This window comes from Hetaerina americana, unplaced genomic scaffold (genome assembly GCF_022747635.1).
Source record: "Hetaerina americana unplaced genomic scaffold, ioHetAmer1.1.p SCAF_21, whole genome shotgun sequence".
Taxonomy (NCBI): Eukaryota; Metazoa; Arthropoda; class Insecta; order Odonata; family Calopterygidae; genus Hetaerina; species Hetaerina americana.
In genome coordinates, this window is record NW_027286775.1 from 2,794,034 (window position 1) to 2,810,822 (window position 16,789).

The window sequence follows — 16,789 nt, forward strand, 5'->3', positions numbered from 1 at the left end:
ACTTCCACATAGATATATACACCTATATGGTAGTGTATCAAATCATTACAGACTTTGACAATTGTTGGACTCATATCTTTCATAAATAAAACTGTAATCATCATCATTATACATAATTCAGAATTTTCATAGAAGAATTCAAAGCTTAGAGAAAATCCAAAATCATTGCAATGTTTGTATTCTCAATATATGGCAAGGCAACATGAATGTTGCATGTGAGCCACCTAGTAACTGCTTTCATGATTCCTTAGAGCACACTTCATTTGGGATGATGTATCACAAATATTGTCAATAACATGTAAAACTTATCCTTCAGAAAAAATATTTCAAAAATTTATTGAAATGCATTTTTGTAGCCAAAACCAACAATTTCAAGTTATTAAAAATCTAAAATGTTTAAATTACTACACTAAAACTTTCATATAATTTATTTTGCACAAAATTCTCAGAATTTGCTCATTCAACATGATGCTTACATGAAATGACTGTTGGAAACCCCAGAATATTTGGTAACTAGTCATCAATACAATAGATCCTGGTTTAAAAGTAGAAAAGCCATTTATATTTCTTGTAAAATCATTTACATGATAATATTATAATTATTAGTTTCACAGCAAAAAATACTGTGAGATAAAAATATTTTCACACCCTCTTAAATAAACCAATACTGCTTAAGGCTCCTAGAATTAAAGGCATTACGCACACACATGCATACAAACACACTCACTAACTAGTATTAGAGCAGAAAATGGCAGTCAGCTTTATCACCGTTTTACATTGTCATCAGACACCCTAGAGTAAAAATTTTGTAAGCCACATGAGGTGCAATGGTACTTACATGATTAACAACACCCATGTAAAATTATAGGGCAAGTCCATCACAATTTTTAGGCAGGATAGAGGACAGAGGTACAAGGATAAAGCTATTATTATTAGCTTCTGATAGAAGCATACATGGGGCCCAAGAAGTTAATGGTAGCAAAAAGGCATTTCACCAACAATTTCTGAAAATGCTTCCAATAAATTCTTTTTGCTACCTATGTTCTTTATTGATTAACAAGAATCAAAATTTAAGAATAAATAATAATTTTAGATAAATAAATTAAAGAGAGTTTGTTACACTGTCAGTGTAAATAGTTAAAAAAAATGACATATAAGGCAAGCTTGTTCACACAATATAGCAACATATCTTTATGTTGAAATAGAAATTGCATTTTCTCATGCAATTGCAAAATTGGTACCACCAATGATTCCCTAAATTTGCTTCCCTTGAACCCCTGAATTTCCATAGGTATTTGTGAATTCACAGAAAATTCACTTCTCATACCCACCAAATGAAGCCCAACAAGCATACAGATTTAGTTAAGTGCACTCAGTGTATGTATATATTACTACAAAATGTTCTTTAAAAAATCATAAATAATCTCAGTTCTTTCAAGAATCTATTCTCTCAAAAAATATCTCAATTGGGCACATATATAAAAGTTACGCTAATTCACCCACCAACCATATATCTGGTCCAGTGCATTAAGAATTTAAAAAATAATTTAGTTAATTATCAACTAGAATAATCTAGCCAGCAATTGTAACAAAACAAAGAGAGAGTACATATAGTGACCTCCATTTCACAGAAGTGAAGTTAACGAAAATTATTCATAAATACAAACAGGACAGTCAAAATATCATATGACCAAAAATATGAGACCATTATTACTCTTAACTTCAAAGAATGAGAGATTTTCATGGCCAAAAATGGCTTTGAGTATTAAAATTACTATGAATATTAAAATGAGTAACACAGGCAAAATGAAAATCACTCAATAACTAAAAATTAAAAAAATAAAATACTGTACACTCCAAATCCCAATGGCAAGAGCCTACACTGGTTGTACTCTAATGACCCCAACAACAATAAACTCGAGCATTTCATTTCCCACCAAATCACTTCTCATGTCGGGAAATTGCTAAAAATCTATCAATTTCTCATTCATCAATATAAATTCACTTTTCACTGTGACCCTGAGGCCAAGTTCAAAGGAGCTTCCACACTCTCACTGGCTTCTTCTTCTTTGATGTCACTTTCATCCAAGGTGCCATCTTGATTTGGTGTCACAGGATCTACAATATCATCTTCTTCCACCTCCACCTTGATAGCTGCAGCAGCCTTGGGCTCTAAAGAAGCCAAAGTCGAACTAGAGGAAGACTTGGGACAAGAAGATGGTGAAGCAGGCGATGGTGACACACGTGAAAGACTATAATCTACCACAGGCTTGTGGTTTAAGCAATTAACAAGCTTTGGTACTGCTTCTTGGAATTTTCCAAATTTATCTGATGAGGCACTAGGTTGAGAAGTATGGGTTGTTACCACAACTGACCTTGCATTCGCACTTTCAGTTAGTATTCCTGAAAAGAAAGTTTTTCATTATAATAAGCATTACACTCTGTACAAGTCTGCAGTTAAATAAGGTTATGGAATGTCATAATTACAATTGGAAAGTAACACCATCTACAAGAGCGATTGAGACTAGGGATGGACGATTATACTTGTTTTTTAAATTGAGCATATAACCACATTATACTGTACCTTTCCATAAAAAAACATGAAATCACTCAATGCCAACTTTCATGCATTAACTGGAAATTAGATTGATTTCACCAGTATTCAGGAAAATAAAAATATCAAGATTCAGTGAAATCCCATGATTTTCCTAGTAGTTTGCCTAAAAACATCTAATTAGACATACCATAGCCATCCATGTATGTGTTAAACATTGTAGGAGAAGAGATGAGGTTAAGTGAAATTTGAAGAAGGCATAAAAAGAGTCCAGAAATACATATTGAGGGGCATATAGGATTTTCGGCAGAAGATAAAATGAACTATGCACAAGAGGAAATACATATTTTAGGGCAAAAATGAGTCTATGTAATACATAGTATAAAATACCTGTTGTTATAGACTGCCTACAACCTATCTTTAATAGGAAGTGAAAATAAAAACTTAAGATATCTTACTACCAACTATGATTTGATTCCACCTCAAGTACTTTTGCTTAGGGATTCATATTGGTATCCTAATGATACTTCTATTTTTTTGTAGCTTATGCTGAGGCTCAAAGGTATTGAAGTACAAGTTATATACTGTTAAAATAAGCCCCTTTACCCTGAATACACAGAATATGTAGACAATCCACCTTTTCAGTTTGATGTAATTTTAAATTTATACCTTGCGTTTTACTCTATGGTCTACCACCAATCCAATTATAGGATTCATTGTCCATTTTAAAGTATTTTGGAAAATCACAACATACAGATGATCACTTTGAAATAAGCTGCACTATAGAGCCTAAGAAGTGGATCTAAAAAAAACCTTAATCCAGCAATACTCGTGCAGAAATGTATTCTGTTACAAATTTCACTGGGGGTCCGTGACACCCCACCTTATTTTGGGGTGTCACAGATTTATTTGGGGTGTCACAGGGTTGATTTTTGATTATGTTACATCAAGTTAAATAATATTCAGTGTACATTCTTAAAAATGTCCCAAAAGAAAGAGCTGCATGAAGGCAACCACAAGATAATAAAAATAACATAAGAAATGAAAAGTAAAATATTTGAAAAGTGAGAACAAGGTCCGAACAAGGCTGATCCAGCATGCCCATCATCAATCAGTCTACATCGGCGATTTGCACTCTCCTCAAAACAAGTAAAAAATTATAGAGATAGATATTTAAAAGCAAGTGACAAGAATACCAATGCCATTATTACATATTTTCCACAATGTTGGAAGAAAGTTTCTTTTATGGATTATGGAAAAGCGATTGCAAGACAATGCTATTTACAAGATCATCATTTGTGAGAAGGAAAAAGTGATTTTTGCAGTCTTCGTTACGAAGACACCAGATAGAGGAAGAAGTATTAAAGTTAGGTGGAGAGTGGTTCAAGGATTTTAACAGAAGATCCAACATCCACAGCATTGTAAGGCGTGGTGAAGCAGCAAGCTTGGACTCAGAAGGCAGCAGAAAAGTGCATGACTTAATGAATAACTACTAATAACTAATTATTCAGATTCTTTTATGTTCTCCACAAAGCCAATTTACATTCAAGGTTGGTAAATATACGATGTAAGTAAAGGTGAAGGTGATTCATTTTCTCTTATATTATAAATTGGAAGCATTACCCCAATAATGCAAGGACCATACACGCTACAAATTTATACAATGAAAATGCTGTGTTGACACAGCTCTATAGGTTCTGGACAGCTTTCTCATAAAAATGAATTATGATGCATCATGAATAATAAAATAATTATGTCAACTGTTTTTTGCTTTTTAAGAATCAACTTTGCATTCCAGGGTGGTTCATTGCACTACAGATGATGAAGGTCATCCACGATCCTAGACAATGAATGCAGTAAACTCTCGATTATCCATGTGCGGATCACCCCTGCTGCTCTCTCCCAAGCAACTCTAAATTTAAAAAAAATTACAATTGCGAAGATAATTTAATCTTTAAAACTTAAATATACCTTCCAAAGAAATAAAAGTTTGAAATACCACGCCTTTTTTAAAAGTTTTTAATTTAACAAAACTAAAAGTTGCCAATAGCATTAAAATTTTGAATTGAACATTTCTATACTATTCATCATACTTTCCAATGACTGTTTTCCCGGCATTCATAAGCCATGAAAATTCCATGTTTTCCTTCACGTTGAGCAAATACATAGTGTAACTATTCAACATATAAGTCGTTGACAATCCACACCACATTATTTCAACTGGTATAATATGACAAATATGAATTCACATCAATGATTCTTTGTTAATATTTGTTGTCCACCAGTTATTTGTTTTTCCTGGCTATGTTTTTGGTTTAGTTTTATGATGATATCTGGAGCAGGAGTTCTGCTATTCACTCACTGATAGTTCTGTGTTCTAGTAAATTTATAATTTCACCCTAATAAAAATGGAAAAAATGTACTTTCCATTGCCAAATTACTCAAATTAATCACACAGAATGAAAAAGGAGTTTCCATGTATATTCATTTATATCATGACAATATTTTCTCTACTTTTTGCTCATTGGTGTTTTTCTTGCATCTGGGCTTCATGGGATTCACTAGCACGGATGACCGAGAATGCACTTGTACATTGATTTTTAACGTTACTTTTATGGGAAAAATCATTTCACTAAATGAGTTTCTTGCTTCCCGAGAATGACCATGGAATGCATTATAATCATAGCATGAAGTTCTCCTGTTTTAAGCAAGTATTTTCTCTTTTTTAAAATGAATGAAAAGTGAAATTGAATGTATAACAGATATTTTATGCTTTACGCAGTTATTATCCCCTTTTGATAGGTAAGTGTCCATATCAGATATGTATATGTTTCAATCATACACCTCTCACTTGATTCGGAGTACAATTTACTTTTAATGTCTTCATATTATGGGCAAATGACTGATCTCCCATCGATAGTTCAACATATTTTGCCTATTGCTAACCAGAAAGCCTCACTACAGAGCTCTTCTTTCTTTTAACTATAATGAGATTTTAGTCAGTCAATTGTTCCCGGCTCAACTTTGTGGTAGTTCATGTTTATTAAATGAAGAATACAATGTATCTCTCCACTGTCCTTTATTTACCCACAACTAGTTTCAACATTCAAGCGTCATCATCAGGTACCTAATGATGATGCTTGAGTATTGAAACTAATTGTACGTGAATAAAGGACAGTGGTGAGATTTTAGCCATTGGGGATCACCTTTTCATATATAGTAGCATTAACGACCGACCTTGCTATTTCCTTTCATCCACCACAGATTCTGGATTCATGTCCCGGTGAAAAATAAACGTGTTTATCCCTGATGTGGTAAGCAAATGAAAGATTATGGATCCAGTCCATATTTTTCTGTTCCTCCTGGAATTACGGCTGATATATATTTCTGATAAAGTTTTGACTCCTCCTTTCATAAAAATTATGAAATTTCACAATTTTGGGATATCTTTTGTCATACATGTATTTGTTCAAAAATTTTTAATAGCGCACACTTCACCAAGAAAACATTTTTCCTACTTGGAAATATATCATAAGAGAGTCATATTCTCTCTGAAACGGGGCATTCTATATTTTTCTCCCTACCTTTGCATTTACTATCTGCAGCAGCTATTATTTTATCCAAATGATTACCACTGCCATTCAATTATTTCCTAAACACATCCTTGCAGGAGATACATGATTAAAGCTTACGAGACATACTTGGAAACACCAGAGTACGTTGGACACACCAAAAGTAATGACTTTCAGCTAAGAACTTCAAATGTGCTAAACTCAGAAATTCCTTCACAGCACTCTACTGTACCACAATTCACTGCAAACGCATGAAAACAGAACGGAAGATTTACAGGGCACCAAGTTTCTACTGGAAAATACTATAGACACCTCTTGTTTCAGCGGTCAGAATATGATTTCCATCACTGTAATTTGCTACCGTTAATGAAATAATAAGAGTATAAGCACTTATTTTAAAATGCACATCACAAGCATGAAGATGCCTGAAGATTTAAAATCGCAGCTTGCATGAAGGAGAGGGTATTGAAAGGAGTCAAGCCAGAATCAAAACCAGGCCCTCAGGCCAGTAGCCTAGGGGCATGCAGCTATTCTGCTTGACTTGTACTGCGAGAGGGGCATTAATAAACCCAAGTGTTTCCAGAGATGAAGGAATAATTATTTCGAAGCTAACTGTTACACAAATAGGCACACCACATTCAAGTACTTATAGTTTAGCAGGGCTCACAAAAATTATTGTATATGCTGAGGATGCATAGGTTGTGTTGAAGACCACATGAACCATAGTTCTCAAAAAGATCTTCAATCTCATGAACCGCACCTGAATGGAAAATAATTAAGAGGCAAATCATCTGAAAGTTTGAAAACTCGGCTACCGAAAGAGGTAGTAGAATCATTTGTGGAAAAATTAAAGAAAAAATGGCTGTTGCCACAACAGAAAATTTCTATGATTTCTAGCATGAAATTCTAATAGATAAATGAATTGAACAGCGGGAATAAAATTAACAAAACATTTAAATGTTTTCAGGATAATATTTCCCTTGTTAAGTTCCGTGGATTCTCTTGATGAGAAGAAAATCGGTACTTCAGCTTTAGAAAAGCTCAACTTACACATTCATGATGTGTGTGGTTCACAAGTCACAGTCCTGGAACCAATATCTTTCCATGTGCCAACTATGGTTTTCCAAAAAGATCTGGTCTAGCTTGGGTGAAGAAGAGGGTGTCTGGATTCTCCTGGATTTGAACCCAGGCCTTCCAACCACTAGCTGGCAACATTAACTACTATGCTACCACAATCGTAAACACCCCAAAGTCAGGCATAAAAGATCATGAGCGTGAAGAATTCTGAATAGGCCTATTTAACCTCTCAAAACTTGAGATATAACAGAACAGAGTAAAAGATTCTATGAGAGGACATAAACGTTTCACTCTCTTCATTGCAGCACTTCATTGTTAACAAGGAAATTTTTATGCTTATCATATTTCATCGGTATATGAAATATAAATAGCATTAAAATTAGAACAAAACCATAAACATGTTTCATTGCAATGCTATACCTAACGATTCTTAGGGATGATCAGATTTTATATATTAGAACCTTCACAATGTGAGCAACTTAAAAGCCACTCACCTTTTGGGGCTTTAAAATCATAGACTGATGGATCTTCAAATCTTTGGTTTTCCTCGATCATGTGCTACGCTAAACTTTTTCTTGGTTGTTCACTTTTTGGATCAACCCCAAGGTACACACTGAAGAGGTTATCGTCATGACAATCCAAACAACAGACCTCTCGATAATCATCTCAGTGATGAAAAAATCTACTATTACAAAAACACTAAGCTCAATTACCTCAAAAATGAAATCTTGGTTGACTCAACAACATCTTACCGACCATAACAAGAAGCCTCATGCAAGCACAATAGTGTAAGCATCAATAATTACACATTTACTTATTAATTATAACCTCCTTTATTCTGTGAAAGATGTTTCATGTAAATCCCATTGGTCCTTGGTCACAAAACTATGCAGAAATTCTCACGATTTCTGTACACACCATATTTCATTAAACGATTTCATCTGAGAATTAAATAAATGCCATGCTTTAAATACGGTAGCTCACAACCCAAAAGCCTCACTCCCAAAAACTCAAAGAGACTCAATTTGTGAAAATTTAAGAAAATGCAGATTTGCAGAAAAATAGGATGAAAGTTTTGCACAGAAGAATGTGGTTAATCGATCGTGCATTCATGAAACATCAATTTGACATCGTAATATGTAAGGGTATAATGCAATGACCTTGTTTGCAGCAGATTCTAACATCTTTTTCTAACTAAGGAAATTCTAGCTTTGAATGCTCTAGAATTAACAACTTTGCTTTTACCTATTTCACTTGGTTGCAATTAAATACTGCAGCAGAATAAACAGGGACAACAAAAGTATAATAAATCACATAAAGGCCACCATGGGGCATCTGGAGAATAGCCTAAGCATGAAAAATTCTCATGGATTGGTAGCCCTGACTACCAGGCAGACTTATTAGTTAAAACATAAAAGAGAATCTGGTGGAGGGGGGGGGGGGGAAGACATTGGGCAGGAGCAGCAAACGTGAGCAGGGGATGATGGCCAACAAAAAGTCACAATAATTTAAACCTGATACCTGCAGTCACGACAAAAAACAAGATTCTTCTTAAGGGTGATGAGTGGTAGAAAAAATGACAAATTGCAAAACTAATGACATTTAATCGACATGAATTGAAAAATTGCATCACTAAAAATTTTTTTGAGCCCTGGGTATTCCCACAAGACAACGAAGATTTTACGACTTCAAAATATCAAACAGCTGGATAGACCAATTCTAAGTTAATATAATGTGATGAAGGAAGCTGTTTGTATTGTGAATCCAACATAGAGGGCCCTGGGTTGAGGGACTGCTGACAGAAAGTAGACATGTGAATGGCTATAAACTTAAATAGATTTACGGGTGGACATGACATTTAGTTCCATTCAATTACAGAGCACTAAATTTCAACAGGGAACCTTTCCATGAGGGTTAACAAGGCATAGGTAGTCTTTTGTATTGGGCAATGAGGTTTATTGCTCCCAATTTCCCACAATGTATACATTCTCTCAATCCACATTTTCCCATGATTTACTCTTTCTACCACTGTGCCCACATGTTTAAAAGAAGGGAACTTCTATAACACAAACATATACTCGTGATATTTGCAGCCTTCCTATGTTATTATGTGCCATGCACACATATACACAAACACCTAAGTTAAATACATATTTATGGCAAAAAGAAATTATTATACTTCGATGAATTTACTACTTACTTTCCATCGGCGAAGATATTACACCGGGAGATGAGGGCACTGTTTCTTGTGGGAGCAACCTATAATCAGACGAAGCCAAATTTTGAAGATCTTTCATCCTGTCATCTTCCGACAGATTGTTGGAATTCGTTCTATCTACTTTGGCAGATTTAGACTCAACATTTATGGCTCGATGAGGTCGCTTTTTTTTGGGAGGTGGTCCATCTCCTTCTTCAGATGTATGACTACCTCCAACACTTCCATCTCCAGGTTTAGGCCTTCTACGCCTTGTATGAATGGTATCACGCCGCATGGTAACTGGACGGTTTACACCATGTAGCTTAAAATACAAGCCACATGCATTACAAACAGTTTCTCCTCCATTATTGCGTCTCCATATCGTGGTAGTCCTGGTACCACAGTTACTACAGCAAGAATCCATTCTCTTTGAGGCATAGTTCTGAAAAATAAATGTTACGGATTAGAAAGACCAATGGTTTAACAACGTATTTAACCAACTCTCAACAAGTCAACCTTTAAATTGCCTTTGAATTAAGAGTTAATATATTTTCTACAGGCACTACGATGCCAAAGATCAAAGGCAAAAACAACTGATGAATCAGTATCATTTTGTATTTCGAGGTATTTACAAGAATACTGAGAATAAATGAGATAAATGAAAAATAATAAGGCAGAGATTTATGAAGTTGCCCATCACAACTTTTTCAACGCATGCTTCCAAGTATGGTCAGGGAAGTCCAGATGCTGGAGCTCAGAGAGTTCGAGGAGAGGTTGTTTGTTCTTTGTTATCCTCTTCCAATCAGTCAAAAGAGTACAACCAACACACGAGCTATGCAGCTTGTGCACTTGAAGCAAATGTAAAATCAATGCTGTTGCTCTCCACTTCTTCCCTTCCCAAGTTGTGGTAAGTAAATTCCAATTTGGTTACATGGTGAAGAAAACACTAGCATTATATTCATCATATTAAAACTCTAGACCTCAACACCAAGGCAAAGTACTTAGGTTTCAAGTTCTGTCTGGTCTCTGCCTTCCAGATATTAGGGTTTAGTGTACAACCAAAATGCATTTAAATAAGTGGGGCATCACCCTACCTTGACCCTCTTGTAAGAATGCCGTATCATTATTTACCATAACACTTTCAGTGTCAAAATCGAATAAGATAAACATAAAATTAATATGGGACTATATTTTTATTTCTACTTTGATTGAATAATTCGATTTTAAGTTAAAATATTTGTTTGTTGACTTTGAATATCCTTTGCATCCATTAGCATAATTACTAACTTTTACTTACTACTTGCATGTGTTTGATTATGACTTGTGATAATAAGAAATTGGGCGGCATCTAGGGATGATATTTAGAAGATCCAATAGTGCAATCCCAATCACTGTTAAGTAGCTAGTGTAACAACATGTATATTTTAAGGAAGGAACTGAGTAATAAAAAACCTATCCCTCTCACAACCATATCAGTGAGAGGGCCATTGAACAGATAATTTATTCGATAATGAGGTATCTCAATCGCCAGGATTTATTGATGAAATGCTCACTCTGTTTCTGAAAGGGTACATCCTGCAAGACACAACTTGTGCCTTTTGTTCATGATATTTTGGGTTCTTGAAAATATAATGCTCCACTTAGCTTTGTTTTCTAGACTTCAAAAAAGCTATCTTCAAAGTGTCTCATGGCAGGGTATTCACAGAGCAAGAAGTCTATGACAAACAAATGCATATATCCTATCCTGGATGGCTGACTTCTTGAATGTTATTGTACAAAGGGTTTTTAAAGCCAAAGGTGATGCTGGCTCAAAGTCTCATCAGGTGTTCCCCAAGGAAGTGTCATCAGACCTCTTTTATTCCTACTTTACGTTAACAAAAACAACACCTTGGTTAATAGTAAAATAAACCTGTTTTTCAAGAGTGCAACGGCTTAGAGAGATATCCGGAGTCCTGAGAATAAAGTAGCATTAATAGAAGACCTTAATGCAGTACAGCACTGCATGTGCAACACATTAATTATAACTGAACTACAGGAAGTGTGTAGTGATGAAAATCTGGTATAGACGTAATACTCTCCTGAGCACTGAATTAAGATAAGGAAATAGCCATTGCAGACTCAATTATGAGATGTCATATGTGATATCACAAGATGTCATTTTGCACAATAAGTACAGTTTTCTTCGATTGCAGGGGCGTGGTGCATTATCAGTTCTAGCCGCAGGGTAGAACAGTAAAAAAGGAATACTACCTGCAAGTTATGCGCAATTTGCACAAAGCAATCCGCCACAAATTCCCGGATTTGTGGAAGACCAATAATTAGCTTTTGCACCACTGACAACACCCCTGCTCACACATCGTTACTTGTGTGCTAAAAACAACACACTAATGATGCCACAGCCACCGTATTCCCCAGATCTGGCCCCCAGTGACTTTTTCTTGTTCCCGAAACTGTAGAGGCCCATCTAAGGACGATGCTACGCTATGATTGACGAGATGAAGACTGCATCGAAGGAGGAGCTGAACAAGATCACAAAAAATGATATTTTGAAGTGCTTTGAGGATTGGAATAAACGTTGGCATAAGTGTATAATATCTAATGGGGATTACTTTGAAGGGGACAAAATAGATATTCATGAATAAATAAATAATTTTTGAAAAAAAAAACAAAATTCGAAATACTTTTTGAACAGACCTTGTAAATGTAAGAACTAGGGAAATTTTTTTTCACTATTTTAGATGAACTATATGAAGTTATCTTTATTTCATCTAACTGTCATTTACTGTTCCTTTTGATGCCAGTAGTTAGAATTAACACTACAATACCTTACTAAACAAACTCTTATAATACAGCCTAAAAAACAAGATGTTTTGAGTAAATAAAGTTAATTAATTTTCCAACTTCGGCTCCTCGTCTGCCATTCCAAGGGTCGCGGGTTCGATTCCCGCCTGGGTGAGTTTTCCTCCACCTAGGGCTTGGGTGTTTGTAAATGTGATCATTGTTATCGTTGTTAATAGTTAGATGTAAAGGCCAGAATGTGCTGTTTTTGGACTTATACTGAATAAATAAATAAAATATTCTGAACTTCAGCTGAAATCTGCTCCATTATGTCATCTGAATCATCATACAAAATCATTGATAATCACTGGCATGGCTTTAATTTCCATTTGCTATGCACAATTTTATTTCCTGTAACTACGCACATTTTTTCTATTATAAATGCCCTCTCACTTAGTAAAATTTATTATCACAAGTCATCAGAATCATTTATTTTTTCATTACTGTTATTTCAAAAAAAACTTAAAAATTTGTCATGTTATTAAGTGTCCACACACATAATGAAAATAATCGGGGTTATCCACAATAAATGCTTCAACCAAAGCATCATATACGTACATCAATACTTCTTAAATGACAATGTTCTAACAAGGCCTAACAATTAAAATCTTCAAAAATATCTGAACAAATGTTGCACGAGGGCACAATAGCATGCCCAATAATTACAACAAATTCCATTTCACACGGTTACAACCTCTCTGTTTCTGAATGTTATCGCACATAGGTGGAAAGGAAAATGATACACAAAACCAATGACCATTCTGCATCACACATCAATGAAATGATATACTGATCATAAAAATGAAGCTGCTATCTCTTTACCACGTAAAACTTTCTAAAAGACTATTATAAAGTCCAACTTCAAAAGACAACGTTCAACAAAATTTTATTTTTAACATAAATAATTGAAGAATCCAAGAATGGAACAAATAACCTCACCACTTTTCTCACCAAGAACTTGGACCAAAAAAAGGAATATAACCACGGATTTTGAGTGAATTATACGAACAACAACACCGCCTCATAATAAGGCTAAAATTTAATCATGTTCATGGCATTAACACAAATAACTTTTTGCAAAATTAAACTAATAAATGTCTCACTCTTTCCTGCAGGGATTCTAACATTAAAATTATACTTTCATTGGAATACCATGCCGTAAAAATAACACAGGCACAACAATAAACAGAAATAAATGGAGAAAAATACAATTTTCAAATAGAAGCGAAAACACAAACCTGTCTTTGCTGCTTCACAGCCATCACTCCACACCATGGTGCACCCCTTCGATTGAGTTTGGTAAGGTATGCCCCCACTGGAACATGGCAAGCAATTTGCGTAGCTACCCTTAATCCTGGATTGGTCTCTGCCTCCGAAGCACCCTCGTTGCCTCCTTCCCTTGGTGACTCATGGCTCTGCTCCCAGTTCCCTCTTTTCCCCAACTCCAGGGGATGAGCTGCGTCTTGTACATACGACTGACCAACGTCTGCAGCAAACATGCCCTCTTGCCTATTGGCTGCAGCCACTGCAGCTGCTGCCAAGAGTGTGTTGCGAGTGGCCATCATTTCCGCCATTGCTGTTGCCATTGAAAGGGGCTGAGGTGTGCTGGCTCCATGCGATACCACAGATCCAGCTCCAGAAGCTCCAAGACGACGTGATATAAGTGAATGCTGCAACGAAACTTGACCTCTGGACACGTTGGCTCCAGCAGCTGCCAATGCACCCAGCTGACGGCATGCAATGAATGTTCGAAGATCACAAGGTTCTCGTGGAAAGTCTTCCTCCGTTTCCTCCACAGGACTTAAGGCAGAAGTGTCTGGGGAAGGCCTAAAAAGAGTAAAGATCAGGACATCAGTAACACTACTTCATTTATACCTTAAATATTAATTTAGATACGCAGATGCAAAAAAAATGGTAAAATTCTGGAGCCAATAACTAGTGAAAGACAGAACTTAGCTGTCAAATGAACAAATACGTGAAAATTAAAGTATCTCAAAAATTAACTGTGTTGTTCCACTTCAGAACTGTTCCTGCACTCTTTCCAGATAAAACTCTCCACATGTTTTCTCCTTATGATGGACCCCATTAGCCAAAATATTAATGTTGAAGTGTTGTTTTCCCAATACATATTATTGGCTTTTGGATTATACAACAAAATTTAGAACCGATAACTCATTCATTTTTGTTTTAAGTAGATGTGAAAGTTTTTTTCTGTCTACATCTCCACATAAAAAATTGAATTATATGTGAAACTATTGCATTAAATTATGTGATAGACACAACATTATTCCTTACTAAAAGATAATTAATGCCTAGCTAAAAATGGGATGGATTTCACTCGCCATCAGGCTTAGAACTGGGTGAACTTCATCACCACCCGCAAATTGACCTTCCGGTTGATTACTGTGTTTATAGTTTTTACTTTGGTGTATTAGTGACATAAAGCACCTGCAGCTGGCATGCTCTGCTTTATTATTGGAACTTTAGTAGAAAAGTAAAATCCCATTGATTACCTGACCAGTGGTCAACTATTGCTAGTATCCCAAAATTCACTTGACAGAAATTATTGTTAAGTATTCCTAGTTAACGTTAAGATCATTCGAAGTGAGCCACAACAACATTTATTCGCGAGGAACACCCAAGGGTGTTTGATATATTCAATGCACCTTATTTTCAATACTTAAGAAATCATATTTGAAGAATTAATGCAACCCTGAATGCTTACAGCTCAGTTTTTTTTAACTAAAAGACTGTAGGTAAAAAGACTAAAAAGGCAGTAATCACTTGTATTTGTTTCACTACGGAGGTAAATACTAGAAATCTACTTCACTACTTTAATTACCTAAGATGGAGCTTTAAAAGAGGAAAATATGACGCATTCTTCAAAAATAAAACTGATCATACAAGTAAAAATTATATAAATTTGAGTAAAGAAGTGCTTGAGACAAAAGGATAAATACTGGTCAAGTATGTAACATAATGTGCAAGCATGATAACAGACCCTTCACTCCTTGGTTGGTCATCATCCTCATTTTCTTCTTCGCCATCATATCTTTCAGTCATTTCCAACTTGACTGCACCAAATCCTTCATGATGTGAGGACGACTCAACTGTGTCTTTTTCAACATGATCATCAGCACCATCCGAAGAATAGTCCCTAACAGGTTCCTGTTCTGGATTTGAGTCATCATATGCACCACTGTTGCTCCTTTCTTGTTCACTATTATCACTGTCAGTCCGCATGGGACGTCCGGAGGGCATTTCACTATCATCACCATCCTCATCAACACTGGAAGGATGAGCCTCACTGATTTCAGCTGCCGTGGTAGCTTCATCTTCTTTAATCGAATTGCTGCAGTCACTGGTGGTTGGATCATTTTCCAATCTCGAATCAAACTGAAAATTTAAATTTTCGTCAGAACTCTCGAAACTCCATAGGGAACTTGCTTTCAGTCACATACCTACCTGTGTAGGCTGAGGAAACTGCTCCGTATAACTCAAGTACTGTTTTAAAATCATATCTGATTTTCTTGATACTTCTCTGAAATCATATAGGACGTCCAACTTATAAACACATCTATGACAAATCAACCTCGGCAGAAGATCTCGTTCCGATACCTGAAACGCCGCGATAAATAATGAAATTAAATCTAAATACACGGAATAATTTCATGTGCCATTACATTTAAATTAAAAATACGACATGCAATAACAACATCACAGTCATTTCATTATAATTTTAACTTATCGTACAAACTACACTGACGTGTCACCCCTAACTCCAGCCCAATAGATAGTTACCAAATGTAATTCAGCACATGACAACAATATTATTAAATTGTACAGAACACTTACCAATATAGAGAGACACGTCATGATTTTCAGTGGAAAGTTACGCTGAGCTCCGTCATCAAATATAGACAATTTCACACCATCGCATGATAAACAAAGTCGACAGAGTTCGTAAAATTTGGAGGGAACACTGCACATTTTTAGAGTTAATTGCAAAAATTTTCATCAAATATTATACTTTCAATCAGTTTAGATTTCATTCACAACCACGGAAGCTACCGCCACTACGTTGACAAGTTCGGCAGACTTTTTTTGTCATCAACACCGTTCATTGTACAGTACGGTGACTAAAGTACTATACACAACATCCGATTGGTCGTAAAGAAAAACGCTACTCAATGCGTCTTCTATGCTAATGACCACAATTGGCGTACCACTTTAGCCAAAAATCAAGCATTACAATTTAACATCGAGTACCACAATTAAAATCGAGTAATTTTTACACTATTAGTCATAATTTGCTAATAACAAAAATAAATTCATCATCAATATCGATTTTAGCGCCTCTATTGGATCAAATTTGTAACCGCGTAACCATTCTTGAAATCGTGAATGATTTCAGAGGAAATGAGGGAAGCTGACTAATCAATCAGTTTCTTAAAAACTCCCGTCAGTCAGAATTCTCCGTTTCACAATTACACGACCCTTGTAAAATACCCGATTTACATTTTTCAGTCTATAATTTTAGAAGTTTATCTG

The 16,789-nt window shown here is 35.5% G+C and overlaps 1 protein-coding gene across 1 annotated transcript; it reads right to left on the reverse strand.

Moving 5' to 3' along the window:
* Nucleotides 1–362: 362 nt before the first annotated feature.
* Nucleotides 363–16,358, reverse strand: LOC139688650 (uncharacterized). The gene is made up of 6 exons (XM_071586215.1): nucleotides 16,094–16,358; nucleotides 15,704–15,856; nucleotides 15,240–15,634; nucleotides 13,477–14,065; nucleotides 9,404–9,842; nucleotides 363–2,403 (listed from the first exon to the last, which is right to left on the reverse strand). The coding sequence occupies exons 1-6, from the start codon at nucleotides 16,226–16,228 to the stop codon at nucleotides 2,009–2,011; spliced, it is 2,106 nt and encodes a 701-aa protein (XP_071442316.1). The 5' UTR covers nucleotides 16,229–16,358; the 3' UTR covers nucleotides 363–2,008.
* Between the last annotated feature and the right edge of the window lie 431 nt (nucleotides 16,359–16,789).

What these genes read in the sequence shown, in the direction of transcription:
- LOC139688650 (XM_071586215.1), bottom strand. Translation starts at nt 16,228, where the DNA reads ATGTGCAGTGTTCCCTCCAAATTTTACGAACTCTGTCGACTTTGTTTA. An exon ending in GACCAACCAAGGAGTGAAGG is followed by an intron (nt 14,066 to 15,239) that starts GTCTGTTATCAT and finishes TACTCTTTTTAG; the next exon opens with GCCTTCCCCAGACACTTCTG. An exon ending in CTGTGAAGCAGCAAAGACAG is followed by an intron (nt 9,843 to 13,476) that starts GTTTGTGTTTTC and finishes TTTATTTTTCAG; the next exon opens with AACTATGCCTCAAAGAGAAT.